The sequence below is a fragment of the Ranitomeya variabilis genome, chromosome 8 (assembly GCF_051348905.1).
Source record: "Ranitomeya variabilis isolate aRanVar5 chromosome 8, aRanVar5.hap1, whole genome shotgun sequence".
NCBI lineage: Eukaryota > Metazoa > Chordata > Amphibia > Anura > Dendrobatidae > Ranitomeya > Ranitomeya variabilis.
Window position 1 is genome coordinate 27,052,316 of NC_135239.1, and position 17,517 is coordinate 27,069,832.

The 17,517-nt window shown below is 42.2% G+C and overlaps 1 protein-coding gene across 7 annotated transcripts in view; it reads left to right on the plus strand.

Annotated features, from left to right (window-relative positions):
* IPO13 (importin 13) overlaps positions 1–16,536 on the plus strand; it is a 43,410-nt gene extending 26,874 nt beyond the window's left edge. For 4 of the 7 annotated variants that reach the window (XM_077275872.1, XM_077275870.1, XM_077275871.1 and 1 more), the window contains exons 14-22: positions 65–202; positions 871–967; positions 6,807–6,908; positions 7,343–7,395; positions 11,795–11,861; positions 12,476–12,534; positions 12,982–13,071; positions 13,648–13,829; positions 15,542–16,536. In XM_077275872.1, coding sequence (XP_077131987.1) covers positions 65–202; positions 871–967; positions 6,807–6,908; positions 7,343–7,395; positions 11,795–11,861; positions 12,476–12,534; positions 12,982–13,071; positions 13,648–13,829; positions 15,542–15,638 — 885 coding nt within the window. In that variant the 3' untranslated portion in view covers positions 15,639–16,536. The remainder of the gene's footprint in view (positions 1–64; positions 203–870; positions 968–6,806; positions 6,909–7,342; positions 7,396–11,794; positions 11,862–12,475; positions 12,535–12,981; positions 13,072–13,647; positions 13,830–15,541) is intronic. The other 3 variants (XM_077275874.1, XM_077275875.1, XM_077275876.1) reach the window with 2 other exon arrangements.
* Positions 16,537–17,517: the final 981 nt, after the last annotated feature.

Genomic DNA, 17,517 nt, shown 5'->3' on the forward strand with positions numbered 1-17,517 from the left:
CACCTCTCTGCAGCCCTTGTGTTCACCTTCCTAATCCTCACGTCCCTCCTTCTCCATTTTGCAGGCCGTGTGCACCATATTTGAGAAGTCGGTGAAGACGTTGCTAGATGATTTTGCCCCCATTGTGCCTCAGTTATGCGAGATGCTGGGTCAGATGTATAGTACAATTCCCCAAGCCTCTGCCATTGACCTTACAAGACAGGTAAGTAGTTTACCCCAGCTGAAAACTTGTACTTTACAACCGGACTCAAAATTGGAAGAGTCGCCTTATTAATGGGATACTATTTGGACTGCATCCACGTGCTGTCTGTTTTTTTTAAAGCGAGTGGTACACGGGCCCGTAGTTTCAAGCATCTGGGGCTTCTTTTTTTTTTGCAACAGATACTTGTGCCCGTCCCTGTTAGCAGATCCGTATCGGCCATTCAAGTCTATGGTGATCCGTCCTTAATGAGTGAAAAATGGAGGACATCCGTTTTCTATTTTTCATCTTTTTTTTTTTTTTAACCGATCCATTGCGAAGTGTCAATGGAAAAATGATTCTGAGAGTTCACTTCCTTCAGTTTTAAGAAACTGGTGGAAAATGGATGATGCATGGGTGAAACGGTCTGTCTTTGAAAGACCTTTAAATGCAGCCTACAATGTGTGACCCGCATGGAGTGTGAACGCCCAGACATTCTTTTTCCTACACTGTTACTCACAATAATGGGCTCATCTATCAGAAAGTATGAGCAGCTCTTGGCATCACTGGACCGAAAACTGGTGAGTGCCTTTTTTTTTTTTTTAACCCATTAGAGGTCAGAAAGCTTTAAGTTCAAAGCTCCTTTATGTTCTTTAACTCTGGCTTTATCTTTTTGTCTTGTTCTCTTACAGATGGTGCATATATTCGCCAATGAGCCGGCGCACTTCCCTCCCATCAGAGCACTGTTCCTGTTGGTCACCTCTCTGACGCTGTCGCTATTTCAGCAAGGTTAGTCACCCCAGGATGGATGATCCACGCTGTAACTACTACATCTTTACTCCTTAATTACACGCCCGTGTCCACTGAGCGCTGATAATGGCTTGTTCCTAAGAGGTTGTGCAATGTTATGTACATATAATATCCATGCGGGAAGGGTCCAGGAAAAAGGTAACAACCCGGTCCTCCTTCATCCAGGACATGCTATGAAAAAGTGAATTTACAATATAATATATAAAACCAATTAATGCTCGTATATTATCTAATCAGTGAGCAAACATGAAGTCATCTAAAGGGAAATGTGACATCTTTGCCCCTCTTGTAAGGGTGTGTTTGCTGTAGGACGAAGGGTGATGCGTTCAGAACACTTTATGTCCGTGGTTAGTTTTCTCACTTTAGTGTATCTCGTCCATTTTGGACTGAGCCGATTTGGAGCATGTCTGAAAACTAAAGGCTACGTGGGTAAAGAATAAATGATAAACCAAAAGATAATATTGATGCAGACGATATGAAGTGTTCTGTACGGGAAGACCGTAGGTAAAGTTGTACTTTTAAGAGATTGTCCCATTTGTGAAAACAGCCTGCTATGTACAGTTGGTTAACAAACAGTATTATTATTTTATATATATTTATTTATAACCAACTGGTAAATATCAGGAAATGTTATCTAAAAGGTGACAACCCCTTCCAATCAGTGTAACTAGACCAGCCCGGCCGGTTGTCATAAGCTTTGGTAAGTAGATACGGTAAGCCTCAAGTAATCCAGTTCACTAAGAGAAATTGTAAGGTGCTGACGTTTCCACATATGTCAGGAATAAGGCTTCATTCAGGGGTCTTTAAGAGCTGTAAGTACATATGGGTTTGGTGTGAAAATCATTATTTGTATTTCAAAGGGTAAACGTAAAAAAAATAAAATAGAATTTACAGTGATTTTTTTTTTAATTCAAACACATTCCATGTACACGAAATTGCTGTTCATTTTTATTTCCTCTGAAACATTCTAATTATCTGCAGCTTTCCAGTATTATCATATGGTTCAGCCTTTAGTATAGTGGCACATCTGTGCCTCTTCTTATAGATATTGCATTTATATTCCATTAATGGTGTAGTCTGCACATGCCAGTGTGTATACCACTAATGTATGCTTATATAGGACCAATGTATATACCACTAATGGATGCTTATATAGGACCAATGTATATACCACTAATGGATGCTTTTATAGGGCCAGTGTATATACCACTAATGAATGCTTATATAGGGCTGGTGTATATACCACTAATGGACGCTTATATAGGGCCAGTGTATATACCACTAATGAATGCTTATATAGGGCTGGTGTATATACCACTAATGGACGCTTATATAGGGCCAGTGTATATAATACTAATGGATGCTTATATAGGACCAGTGTATATACCACTAATGGATGCTTATATAGGGCTGGTGTATATACCACTAATGGACGCTTATATAGGACCAGTGTATATATACCACTAATGGATGCTTATATAGGGCCAGTGTATATACCACTAATGTATGCTTATATAGGGCCAGTGTATATACCACTAATGTATGCTTATATAGGGCCAGTGTATATACCTCTATTGTATGCTTATATAGGACCAGTGTATATACCACTAATGGATGCTTTTATAGGACCAGTGTATATACCACTAATGGATGCTTTTATAGGACCAGTGTATATACCACTAATGGATGCTTTTATAGGGCCAGTGTATATACCACTAATGGATGCTTATATAGGGCCAGTGTATATACCACTAATGGATGCTTATATAGGGCCAGTGTATATACCACTAATGGACGCTTATATAGGACCAGTGTATATACCACTATGAATGAATGCTTATATAGGGCCAGTGTATATACCACTGCTGCATGAAGCTCTGTCCTTCAATCTTCAGCTTTTACATCTGCAACAGTCACATTTTGCCATTTCCTTTTGTGAATAAAATTTAATTTTAGTATGAAAAGTTCTAACTTTGACATTTTGTTTTAAGCACTAACCGTATTCAAGATCTCTGCGTGCTGTCAGGGATTAGGAGTGTTGTTCCTAAGATAACTTACTATCTCCAATGTATACTATAGACTTAGGGTACCGTCACACAGTGCCATTTTCATCGCTACGACGGCACGATTCGTGACGTTGCAGCGTCATATGATTATCGCCCCAGCGTCGTAGACTGCGGTCACACGTTGCAATACACGGCGCTGGAGCGATAATTTCATGACGTATTTGCGATGTAGAAGCCGTTGGTTACTGTGCGCACATCGTATACAACCTGTGTCACACGATGCAATCATGCCGCCACAGCGGGACACTAGACGACGAAAGAAAGTTTCAAACGATCTGCTACGACGTACGATTCTCAGCGGGGATCCGGATCCAGTAGCGTGTCAGACACAACGATATCGTAACGATATCGCTAGAACGTCACGAATCGTGCCGTCGTAGCGATGAAAATGGCACTGTGTGACGGTACCCTAAAACTCCAGGACCTGCAGTGATCCGTAAGATGGGACAGGGAACACCTAGGATCCTGAGGTGGCACTGTCAACAGCAGCGAGCCCACACATAGTCCCATATATGCAGTATGAGCCCACACATAGTCCCGTTATACAATATGAGCCCACACATAGTCCTGTATATGCAGTATGAGCCCACACATAGCCCCGTATATACAATATGAGCCCACACATAGTCCCGTATATGCAGTATGAGCCCACACATAGCCTCCTAGATGCAGTATGAGCCCACACACAGCCTCGTATATGCAGTATGAGCCCACACATAGCCTCCTAGATGCAGTATGAGCCCACACACAGCCTCGTATATGCAGTATGAGCCCACACATAGTCCCGTAACTGCAGTATGAGCCCACACATAGTCCGTATATGCAGTGTGAGCCCACACATAGCCTTCTAGATACATGCAAACATCCCATACACACAACAAAAATAGCACCACGTACTCGCCTTGCTCCTGTTCCACCAGCGCTCTACTCCTGTCTCTGATGCTCTGACTCGCCACAATGCAGAGCTGACGAGATGAAGTTATGTCATTGCGACTGCGGTCTCACATGTTGATTGGTAGAAGATGGAGCCGGCAGCTCTGTCATCCACCAATGTAGTCACCGATGTCTGCATCCCGAGGATGCGGATATCGGTGACAGCGGGCGATGGCAGGCTGTGGTGTGGTGTGGCCCGTGGGTCACTGTTTCAGCCCTTCGGCTTTCTCTAGTTCACAGGCCGGACTGAAAATAGCCAAATGGCCGGATAAGACCCGGCGGTCACAGTTTTGCCAGGTCACCTACAGTCTATAACAATCTCATCCTCCATGTTTTTGGTCTCTGGATGTCTCTAATTTAGTAGCAGAAAGTGAAGATCTTGAAAATGGTAAAAATGTAAATCCAAGCTACAAAATATTAAGTTGCTGAACTTTTCATTAGCCGCTGAGTTCAGCTTTATTTGGATAAGACTTGGAGACTTGCTCACTGCTGCTATGGAGGACTTCAAGAACTGTTGTCTATGCAGCCCCAGGCATATGCTACCCTCTAAAGATGGCCAAGCACACGATATTGCTGCCTGCCGGAGGTTTGTACAGAAGACCATCTCCCCCATAAACACCAGGGAGAGAGGAGACGGCCACAGCCAGACTTCTTTGGCAGCGATTGATCTCTCTATTAAAAAAAAGTTTTTTGGCCATTGTCAGATCGTTTTCCTCCCTGACATGACCACTCGGGGGACAGGTGGACGACCCTCATACACCTCAAGTGGTCGGCCACTTCTGCTGTCTTCCATCTAATGTATGTGGGGCTTCATAGAGGGGCATCTCCACATGCTACCTACTTTATTTTATTTTTTTAATAAATGAATTGTTCTTTTGGCTGCGCTCATTTACTGTGCCCAGAATTGTGCTTTGTGTCTCTGGAAACGGAAAAAGGTGAATCCTCTTTGTAGATTACATTTTACTGCTCTTTAGATGTTCTGCAGCAATAAAACTGTATCTATCCTTTAGGAAGCATTTTTTTCCCCTTTTATTTTAATGTCACTCCTGGGGGGTGTTCTTCTCTCCGCTTGTCACCGTGCTGCTTTCTCTTACCTATTTTGCTTTGCATGCGATCCTCCTCGGTCTGTAGACCTGATCTGCAGCAGTCATTACACATCGAGGGTCTGTCCAGTCTCGCGTATTAAGCTGAGGCCTATCGAATACGGACCGGCCACGGATCTCCGGACCCTAAAACTTGCCAAAGTCGTATGTCTGAGACTGCTGAGTTCAGGAGACCTGCGGCCAGCCCAGACGTCATGATATATTCTGCCCAATTCATTGTGTAATGGAAAAATCTGCCTCTTTACATTGGGGGGGGGGGGGAATTTGCTAAGGCTCCTATACCCATCCTAAACGGAAGCATGGTGGGGTAAGTAGCAGGTACAAGCCTCTTCGTATATTTGGTGAAACTTGTTTTGTCTGTGTGGCAGATACTGAAATCTATGACATCTACGAGCTAGTATATAGCGTAAATCATAATCTATTGGGCTGCGGTGGTCTCTTCCCCTCTGTCAAGTTGCACCCACTGTAAAAAAAAAAAAAAAAAGTGATTAGTGCGACATCAAAACTAAAAGAAAATTTTGCAAGTTTCTGTGCAAAACGGGTCTATCCAAAAATGTGCAACTTTTTCTGCCAGAAGACTGCCACAAATAGTTTATAAACTTCTTTCTTTGTTTTTCAATTATACACTATATTTTAAGAAGTCAGATGGGGACATTCTGGTTTAGGTGTTCACATCCAATGGTCGAGGTCCGGGCCTAGCCCTGATCATGGCTGTGACCCATCAGTTGTGTGATTGTGAGCAGGACTAGACCTAAGGGCGACTGTATGAGAAGTCTCATGTTACAGGCGTAATTCCTGGGAGGATCGTGGCTCTCCTGACCCAAACTACCAGCATCATATATGATGGAGACCTTGTGACATGGAAAATAAAGAGACTGTTCAGTTGGGTGACAGCTTTAAGTTTTGGCAATCCTGGAGTTTAGTCTGAACATTCTTATCTGCAGGAAAATGAATGCTGTTTATCACAGGATGGGGATAACTTTGTGATCGCTGGGAATCTGACTGCCATGTCACCATTGCACCCACGAATCGGGGGTCTTTTTTGGCTGACTGTAGCGGAGGTTGATCATGTGCCCTACCGCTCCGTCCATTTTTAATGGGCTCTCTGGAGATTGCCGATCTGATCTTTTTGTCACTTTTGTTAGACTGAATGGAGAAGCAGTGTGCAGGACCGACCTCTGCTCTATTCAGAAAAAAAGCCCCGATTCTTTGGTTCAATGGGGGCCGCAGCAGTCCGATCCCCAGCGATTGGAAGTTATTAGCAGAATTTATCATAAGGATTCATGGATTTCTGGTAAATGTGGCACATCTATTGACAGTCTAGTAGTGATGCGTGACCGTGCTCGGATACCGTGTTACCTGAGTATCTCGGGCGTGCTCAGATATTCTGTTCGAGTCCCTGCGGCTGCATGTTTTGCAGCTGCTTGTTAGGCAATCCCCGCATGTGTTGTGGCTGCCAACCAACCAACCTGAGCCCACCCGAGATACTTGGATTACATGTTACCGGAGCACGTTCGCTCATCACTACTGTATAGTCTAACTTTACACTACGTACTAGTTTGTGCTCGAAATTTTGCGGCAAAATTAAGGTCTTGCTTTAGCTCATGCTCAAGTCACGAAATTGTTTTATTTTGGCTCATTCAGCTTCATAAATCTCCCCCCGGAAAGTTGCATATTTTTTTTTTTTTTTTTCAAATTTTACAATTTTATTTTCAGAAAACCGAACAAAAGTTTGCGTAAGATCAGTGATACAATGTGACTTGCTCCTCGCAGGTGAAGCATATAAGAAATGGAGCACTAGGTTTATCCCATTGCTAGGTAAGGCCTGGTAAAGGACAGTGGCCATCCACCTGGTGACTTTAGGGTCTCGCGTCTCTCAGCCGATACGGGGGTCCGCTCTCCCTGACCACCGTCTCGTCCACGTCCTCCTTCCGCATTCCATCACTGATGTCTTGAGTGTGCGGGATGGTCAGGGTCTGAAGCATCTTTCTTTTTTACTTTGTTCTATTTTTTGGGTTTTTTCAAGTCTCATAATTTTGTTTCTTTGACAAGTTGTTCATGTCTTTTTATTCTTGCACCTCCCGCTCCCATCCACACCCCTGCCTTCCTCCGTTCTTTCCGCTTCCCCCCCCAACTCACATCCTTTCCCCCCCACAACCCTGTGAACTTCTTTCTGTATCACATGACTTATATGAGATTAAGTTGCTGTTTGTATAATTTTCTCTTAAGTTACATCTTTATTATATTTTTAGGACCCAGGGACCATCCTGATATTGTTGATTCATTTATGCAACTCCTGGCACAGGTGTGTTTTGGGTTTATTTCATTCACTTTTCTTTCTTTCTTTCTCGCTCTTTCTCCTTATTTGATTCAATTTGGCTTTCTGTTGTCTCCCTTCTCCCTTCTATGATTTCTTTACGTTCTGTAGCCTTTCTCCATCAAGTTTTGCTCCAGTTCTTTATTTTAGACGGTCTCACAGAAACCAAAAAAACACCAGAATTTCTATATATACATAACACCTATTCTGCCCATGTGTCTATAAAGCCGGGACGGTGGGCAGCTAAGAGACTTTGCCTGAAAATCGGTCCTGGCTCCCTGACCGGCACCAACCATCGGTTCACCGTCAGGACCGGGAGACTCGGGATTTCTTCCCGCTCTTCATCCTACTCCACATATTAATGTCGCTTTCTCGGTGTTATTGCTGCTGGTGGACACAAAGGAGCGGAAAATAGGAGCCGTAGGGCGAAACGGTGTTGCGTTCGAGTCATTAAAAAATGCTTATCTTCCTATTAGAAAGCTGGGTGGTGACTGTTACAGCTATTTTCTTCTATTTATCATTCTGGCCACATATTTAAGCGAAAAGACTGTATGATAGATATTTTGGTGTCACCCAGCTTTCCCAGGAACGGATAGTATTACCGAATTCCTAAAAGCTTAAGGAGGACAAGTATAGGATTTTTTTTTTTTTTTTAATAATACTTATTTACAGCCCATGGAGACCACATGTAAGTGTTCTACCTCAGCAGAAATAACGGATACAAATATACCTGGGGCCTGTTCATAGCATGTGAAGAATATGGAAGCAGAAGGACGATCAGATGAACTGGACCGTCACCATCTCTCTGCTGTTTTCTGATTGTTCTGGGTTACATAAGTGAAATTTGCTTATTGTTTTACTAGCTCCTCAGTAGGGATTATAAATGTAGAGGCATGCATCTAGCTGGTTTTTGCATTCTCTATGTTTGGGTCTTAAGAGCCCTGATGTATCCCACCACCGGCACCATGATGATCTCTACCTCAGCGATACCACCGCTCTACTGATTAACTGCATTCTGCAATTATTAATGTCATTTTTACTTATAGGTAGAAATAAAAAAAAAGTATGTTGTGTTTTATTAGTTAAAGGGTCTGTTCACTGCTAAAAATATTTTCACAGTTTTGTGCAGAATTATTCTACATAAAAAGTCACTATGTACATACATTACATTACTGATCCTGAGTTACATCCTGTATTATACTCGAGAGCTGCACTCACTATTCTGCTGGTGCAGTCACTGTGTACATACATTACATTACTGATCCTGAGTTACATCCTGTATTATACCCCAGAGCTGCACTCACTATTCTGCTGGTGCAGTCACTGTGTACATACATTACATTACTGATCCTGAGTTACATCCTGTATTATACCCCAGAGCTGCACTCACTATTCTGCTGGTGCAGTCACTGTGTACATACATTACTGATCCTGAGTTACATCCTGTATTATACTCGAGAGCTGCACTCACTATTCTGCTGGTGCAGACACTGTGTACATACATTACATTACTGATCCTGTTACCTCCTGTATTATACTCCAGAGCTGCACTCACTATTCAGCTGGTGCAGTCACTGTGTACATAAATTACATTACTGATCCTGAGTTACATCCTGTATTATACCCCAGAGCTGCACTCACTATTCTGCTGGTGCAGACACTGTGTACATACATTACATTACTGATCCTGAGTTACATCCTGTATTATACTCCAGAGCTGCACTCGCTATTCTGCTGGTGCAGTCACTGTGTACATACATTACATTATTGATCCTGAGTTACATCCTGTATTATACCCCAGAGCTGCACTCACTATTCTGCTGGTGCAGTCACGGTGTACATACATTACATTACTTATCCTGTACTGATCCTGAGTTACCTCCTGTATTATACTCCAGAGCTGCACTCACTATTCTGCAGGTGCAGTCACTGTGTACTTACATTACATTACTGATCCTATACTGATCCGGAGTTACATCCTGTATTATACTCCAGAGCTGCACTCGCTATTCTGCTGGTGCAGTCACTGTGTACATACATTACATTACTGATCCTGAGTTACCTCCTGTATTATACCCCAGAGCTGCACTCCCTATTCTGCTGGTGCAGTCACTGTGTACATACATTACATTACTGATCCTGTACTGATCCTGAGTTACATCCTGTATTATACCCCAGAGCTGCACTCACTATTCTGCTGGTGCAGACACTGTGTACATACATTACATTACTGATCCTGAGTTACATCCAGTATTATACCCCAGAGCTGCACTCACTATTCTGCTGGTGCAGTCACTGTGTACATACATTACATTACTGATCCTGAGTTACATCCTGTATTATACCCCAGAGCTGCACTCACTATTCTGCTGGTGCAGTCACTGTGTACATACATTACATTACTTATCCTGTACTGATCCTGAGTTACATCCTGTATTATACTCCAGAGCTGCACTCGCTATTCTGCTGGTGCAGTCACTGTGTACATACATTACATTACTGATCCTGTACTGATCCTGAGTTACATCCTGTATTATACTCCAGAGCTGCACTCGCTATTCTGCTGGTGCAGTCACTGTGTACATACATTACATTACTGATCCTGTACTGATCCTGAGTTACATCCTGTATTATACTCCAGAGCTGCACTCACTATTCTGCTGGTGCAGTCATTGTGTACATACATTACATTACTGATCCTGAGTTACATCCTGTATTATACCCCAGAGCTGCACTCACTATTCTGCTGGTGCAGTCACTGTGTACATACATTACATTACTGATCCTGAGTTACATCCTGTATTATACTCCAGAGCTGCACTCACTATTCTGCTGGTGCAGTCACTGTGTACATATATTACATTACTGATCCTGAGTTACATCCTGTATTATACTCCAGAGCTGCACTCACTATTCTGCTGGTGCAGTCACTGTGTACATACATTACATTACTGATCCTGAGTTACATCCTGTATTATACTCCAGAGCTGCACTCACTATTCTGCTGGTGCAGTCACTGTGTACATACATTACATGCAGCTGTGCAGTATGATACAGGCGGTAATATAATGTTTCCATGGTGGCTGAATCCTTTATCTAGAGTAATTCTATATGTGAACTGTATGATGCATTGCAGTTGGCGCGCTCTTTAGTAATATGCCGGTTCCAGGTGTCGTCTAATAGTTGTTTCCTATGGATTGCTGCTTTGTACATATATACGATGGCCGTGATCGCCTGTGCTCCGCTATATACAGCGTCCTGGTGGACGAGCCGCTGTGCCACGAGCCTGTCACCTACACACAGAGGAGGCCGACTCCTCGTTATAAAGCATGAGGCTTGGTGGAATGAACTTTCTTCAGTTACTCACAAGTTTCCAGATCCCTTCTTGCCGTATGGAAGCATAAAGTATCTTCTTTCCGGAGTCTTACAGATCTTCAGATGGGCGCACATTGAAAGGATATTTTGCCCCTTGGATCCACTTGCAAATTTTGCTGCAGATTTGAAATCCACGGTGGAAAAAGTTAGAACATTTTCGGGTACTTTTTGAAGAATTGTAATACTTCTTTTAGCTGTGGGTTTGCTACAGTTGCTTTCAGGATAGACAATCCTCTGGGGGCGAAATATATTGGCTGCTCAAATTCTTTTCCTGTCTTTAATAAGTTTGCAGTCAAGCCCCTCATACATATTAGACTAATATCGCCCGTTAATGACGTGTAATGTGTATGGGGTCGGCAGACATTTAATCGTCAGGGAAGTTAAGGATTGGGCATGTCCAATTTCGGACTGCTGATCCTTTTTGTTCTGCTTAAGTCGCCGCCATGGATTTGTGGCAGCTGCTTTTGCATAGAGAACACATGAGCGCTGTTGTTTATGGGATAATCGGGTGAGATAGATGCCGGCCAAACCATCATTCTGCTGACATTAGATATAAGCTTCATACATTGTATCAGTCTAGAGGATTGTGTACACTGGATACAATTGTAACAAACCTGGTTTGTATTTCCATTAACGAACATTAAGCCGAGATCTTGGAATTGGTAAGTGATTGTGATACAAAGTCTATTCTGACGTGGCAGATTGTCCCATTATGTGATGATTGGACCTGAGTTACCTAAAGCTGTTTGTGGCTCAGAACTAAATCTTAGTAGCTAGCCGCAGTTTAGGAATCTCCAGGGTTTCTGTGTGTAGGTGACAGCTGATGGACTATTTAGCGGTCACGTCACACTTTTTCTAGTTTTCTATGTACTGTCTGGTTCTGAAGAAGGTCGCCATTTCCCCGACTCTGCTTCCCGCGTCTCGTAGCAGCCTGGGCACAGGTAAGTGACCCAAGGTGGACTCATGTGACTGTCCAAACCGCGGCCTTATCTGTCTGTCTTTCATTTTTCAGGCTTTGAAGCGCAAGCCGTGCCTCTTCCTGTCCACCGAGCTGGATGTTAAGGCGGTTTTTCAGTGTGGTAAGGCGACAGTTCTTCCTCTGATTTTGCTGAATCTTTCCTATTTATGTGCCGTTTGTTCATGATCGCATCTCCGGTTTGTCTGATGCGTCACATGAATGATGAGAATTTTGTCATTTCTTTTAATGCCGTTGCTGTATTTTTGCATAGCGCATGCAGTTCTTCCAATATTAACACCACATCATGGGGCTGCTGCTTAAGAATTCCTTAAAGGTGTTTCGGTATCACCCTTCCCAGGTCCCGGTGCTCAGTCTCTGCCGCTCTATCCAGTGTCTGTAGCGCTGATGACATGTAGACAGGACTGCAGCCAATAAATTCAGCGGCTCTGCCGGAGGGAACGGTATGAGCCGCTGACCTTACTAATTGACTGTCGACATGTCATCAGTTCTGCAGACATTAACAGATACCTGAAGCAGTGGTGGAGACTCTGCACTGGACCTGGGGAGCGTGACTATAGCAAGATTATTTTTCTTTTCCTGGATATATTTTTTTTAAGGGTATGCGTGCATGACTTTTTTTTTTTTTTTTTAAGTTGACTTACCCGCTGAGCATTTCGAGCTGTATACAGTGAAACACTGCATCACCCTGATTTTTATTTATTTTTTTTCTCCCAGGAGTCCTCTCTCTGAAGTTCCCTGAGCCAACTACTGTCAAGTCCAGCTGTTTCTTCTTTGTGAGTATCCCATAGAAATAAAATCGTGGGGAAATGAAGCTTTTCTTTACCCAGCCCATAGAGTAGGGTTACAAATAAGGACAGCCTGTCCTTAGGATAGATTAATATCATCCACACAGTTGAGAACTGACTCTTCAAACCTTGCGGATCAGCAGATTTAAAGGGATGTTTACGGAGCCGTCACTGCGAAATGCATACAACTGTGTGTGATAATCAATGAAGGTGCTACAGCCGTACGAGTCCGATCATTGATTGGGGGGGGGGGGGGCAGAATTTTATCGTAGAAATGCTGCAGATTTTGCTGCCACTTTTGCATTGCAAAAGATGGAATCCACAAAATCTCACGGCATCATTAACACTTAATGTGGCATGTCTCACGTTGTTTGCAGCGTGGATTTTGCATCCGCGGTCTTTGAGGACTTTTCCTCATCTTTCATTTTCTTATAGATGGAGTTCTTACCACGATGCGGAGAACTGGCTCCGGTTGGGCAAGTGGTGCACGAGGACGGGAAGTTACTACTCCAGGGAACATTGGAGGTGAGGCCGCGCTCGCTCCAGGGAAGGGCATGTCAATGTATCAGGAAGCTTCCAATTCTGCTAGGTCCCGTCTTATGTAAATAAATAAATAATTGTAAAAGGAAATCTGATTTTCTAAAATATTTTTAGTTTTGTGCTTTTTGTCATTTTAAAGGAAGCTTTCTTTTTGTTGCAGTTAATTTGTCTAGTTAATTTTTTGGCATTTAAATACAAAAAATAATCAAAAATAGTCAGTCACTTGCACCATTTTTATGAATTTGGTGCAGAAAAATATCAGATCATACCTAAAAAAAAACTAAGAAAGGTAACTTAAAAACTCACACAAATGATCAATAGGGTCCACAAAAGACGAAGAATAAAGATTTATGGAACGGACGTGCTCATCCTCCATTAATACATGTTAACGAGCTGTGTAAGCAGGAATAGGTGAGGACAGATTTTCTGCTTTCGAATATAAACAGAAGCGTGTCCATGGGCTGCAATTACAGCAAGCGGAGATCTTGAAAAGAAGCATGAATTGAATTCTGCTTTGTTAGAAGGTTGATGCCGACTTGTGTCCGTTATATCTGTCTATAGGGAATCGGCGGCCAAGCCTCGCGCAATCTGATGGAGTCCTTTGCGGATCTTCTCTTCTGCCTCAATAAGAATTGCTTCTCCTATCTGGTGGTCTGGTTAAAAGAATTGATGCAACAAGACGGCTTTCCTTCGCCGCGTGTGACGCAGGAACAGAAGAATAACTTTACTCAGCACATATTGAGGTAAGTCGGGTTATCGCTCCAACACGGAGGAACAAAAAATAACAGCGGAGGCCGCCTGATGTAGCTTTATATGTAATGATAATGTAATGCAAAAAATAATGTGACTCCTGTGTCCTCTTCACTGCAGTACAGTGTCTGCATCTCAATGTACAGCGTTGCAGGGATAGCACAGACTCGGTAGCCATGCGTGCACCATACACACACGTCCATTGTAAGCTGTTATTTGCAGCTAACCCCCTGCTGCAACAGCCAAGATTGGGGTGAAGTCGGGTGATGGCCGTTTAACGCCTTGGATGCTTTGGTCATTATTGGCTGTGGCATCTAAGGAGTTTAACACGGGGAGAGGGCCTTTTGTTAACCCATCAGCACCCGTGGGACATGATTGCTAGTTGCTTTTGAGTTTTTATTGAAGCTGATGGGCCTAAGGAAGGCCTCCATATTTGTCACGTGTTTGGCTTTTAGGCCTCCTTCATATACGTCTGTTTTTTTTCTCTCACACGAGAAAAACGGACCAATTATTTTGATGCGAGTGTGCTCAGAGTATCGTTAGTTTTTCTTGTACGTGGAGAAAAAAACAAAAAAAACCTCCTTTCTGACAGCCCATCGAAATCGGATGGCATCAGAGTGCAGTTCGATTTTTATTTTTTATTTTTTCCCCCCACTGACCCATAGACTTGCATTGCTGATCTTTGATCCAACCCACTGATAAAAATCAAACATTAAACATTTCTGGGATTGTCCGCAAACCGCTCCGGTCAGTGAAGAATCACGGATGTATCAATGGCCCCTTGTCACAAGTACGAGTGCGATCTCTGAAAACCACATATAGCGCTCGCACAAGTTTGTAATAAGGTGCCCCTTAGTAAATTAATTGCCCAAAGTCAGTAATACACATGCACTTTGAAATAAGAAGATTGCAAAGCTGAGTTTCTTAGTGGGATAAAATTTTATTTTTCTAAATAATTGTTTTAAGTAATTTTAAAATAAATGTAACAGAGAAAGTATAAAAAAAAAAATCTATAATAAAAAAATGTACATTGTTGGTTAGGCTGCATTTATTGCCAAGTATGTAATAACGTTAGAATGTTTATACGGCAATGAGTGCAGATTTAAAAATAAATAAATAGAAAACAAAATTTTTGTGTTTGGGTCAGAAACAACTTTCCTTTTCCCAAAGAAAGAAAAAAACAAAACAATATTCAGTAAAATAAAACCAGTAAAAAATATAACATGGATCACAACAAACAAGCCCCCCCCCCCCCCATGAAGATATATTGACTAAAAAAAAAAAAAAGTGATGACTTTAAATGTGGAAGGGGGGAAAAAAGGGTTTTTTTGCATGAAAATGCTTTCATTGTGCAAATGAGGTAGAATATTAAAAAGCAATCTGGTATTGGAGTAAATGTGAAGTTAGAATATTTATACCTGACCTGACAGCATAAAAAAATGGCAGTATTGTTGTACCCCTCTGTACGCCAACAAAAATTAAGAAAAGTCAATCAGTGAGTCAGAGATGTCAAATATGGGAAAGTAGGGAAAAAAAACATATAAAATATATCTTCGCTGCAAAAAAAAAAAAAAAAAAGATTGCTCTTGCAAATGTGCATGAAAAAAATTAAATTCTTCCTATAATAGGCCGAGCTGGAAAGAATATTCTATATTTTACCTCTTCTTCATCATGATTTGATACTAACCTGTAACACGTCCTATAGGGAGCGAGTGAACAAGCGACGGATACGAGACATGGTGAAGGAGTTCACGTTGCTTTGTCGCGGATTACATGGGACGGAGTACACCGCTGACTATTGATCCTTCAGAGCCGAGCGCCCACCTGCCATTCTGGGACATGTTGTTCGGTGCAGGTCCTCATACAGAGCTATTTGACTTTCCTCTATGTGAGTGTGGTCCGCTCGCACCATTTTACCCACTGGTGCATACGAAGGGTGGACGTACCAGCGTTTGGGACTTGCTTGCTGGGTGCTCTTCCTCTATCCTTGTAAGACTTGGAAATATGTAATAACCGCACTGTAAAGATTTTTGAGGGTTTAAATGCAAACTTCAGTGGCTACTTGTAGGATATGTACAGGGTTGACGCAAGCAGGAGCCGCCTGCCACAAGGAGCCGCCTGCCGCAAGCAGGAGCCGTCTGCCGCTTCCACTCCGACTTTAATAACTGTTAACAAGCATGTCTGCAGATTTTACTACTTCTAAGGAACGCTCACAAAGTCTCACTGATCCGCTCACCTCTATGATATGGAACAGGGGGCAATGGTTTTACATGTCCTCTCTGTGTCTGAACCCAGGGATTACACATTAAACAATGTTTCTCATTTATACAAACTGCGAAAAGCATGCCAGCCTAACCACTATTAAACCAGCCTGTTATATGCCCGCTGCACCCAGCCCACCCGGTGTAGATTCCTGCTCTGTGTCTTTTATTGTTCTCCAAGGTACTACTATATGTTGCTCACTTAAAAAGAAAAAAAAAAATCTTGTTTTGAGCTGTGAAAAAAAAAATAGGAAATGGCTAAAGTTGCAAATCCAAAAGACAAGAACAAAAAAGTCAGTTTAATTGCAATAACGTTTTCTTGACATCTATCAGCTGCATCTTCATGGTATAAGTACTCGACTGGATGAAGACGTCAAAAGGGTACCCCAATCTTAAAGTGATACCCTGGCCCCCCGTAAACTTCCCTAAACTACAATAATCAGCAAATGGATAAGAAAAAAACCATTGGTTTGAACTTTATCATTTTTAGATTTGCACGTTGGTAGAGCGGACTCCTCAGCTCACACCTAATGGAGAAGGGTTTAGATTTGTTTGTTTTTTTTTACTTTGTGGTGTTTTTTTTTTTTTTTTTATTTGTTAAATGATTTTAGAGCAAAGATTCTCAAACTTTTTTTCTACTGCACTCTCAACAGATGACGGATCGAGACAATGCCCGGATCGCCATAGACAGACCAAAATCATGTCTGACCGCTCACAATCTGTAGTAGAAGCGCACGCTAAAATTAAAAAGATCTCTCAATGTTCCGCTTTTTGTCTTCTGAACTCGAAATCTATTTACATCATATACTAAAAAAAAAAACTTAAATTATATTGTTAAACCAGGGACTGGTGCAATCATAGAAGAGTTTGTGCATTTCTATGAAAGCTGCCGAGTGATCCCGACAATGGTCCTCTGTGCGAGAAGATTTGCTTTCTCCTATAGTTTAAAGCTGAAAAACGGATGCAAAACCCTGAAGAAAGTTGATCTTTGTTTTCACGCATGAGAAAAGTGATGGAGGTCTGAACGAGGGCCATGGATATTCCAGCCATGGTTTTCAGCCAAAAATGCATTCCAGTTTTTCTCACTCCGGGCAACTCCTTTAAATCTTTACACTCGGCGATTATTGGAATTTTTATTCTTCTTTATGACATCTAAAGACTTAAACGGCATTCATTCTCCAGTTTCTATTCCAGATTTTTCTCCGTTTCTTTCCCATTGATTAGTGGATCTTCATTTTCCATCTGTCATTGTCTGTTTTGCATCCAGTTTTGATCTAGTCCCCATACAATTGAATGACCGATTCGGAGCTTCAGAAATGGATGAACGTAGGACATGAACGTAGGACATGAACGGACAAACAGATCCATACAAATAAAAAATCCTCTCCATGGGTCAGTGGGCTGTCCAGCAAACCAATGT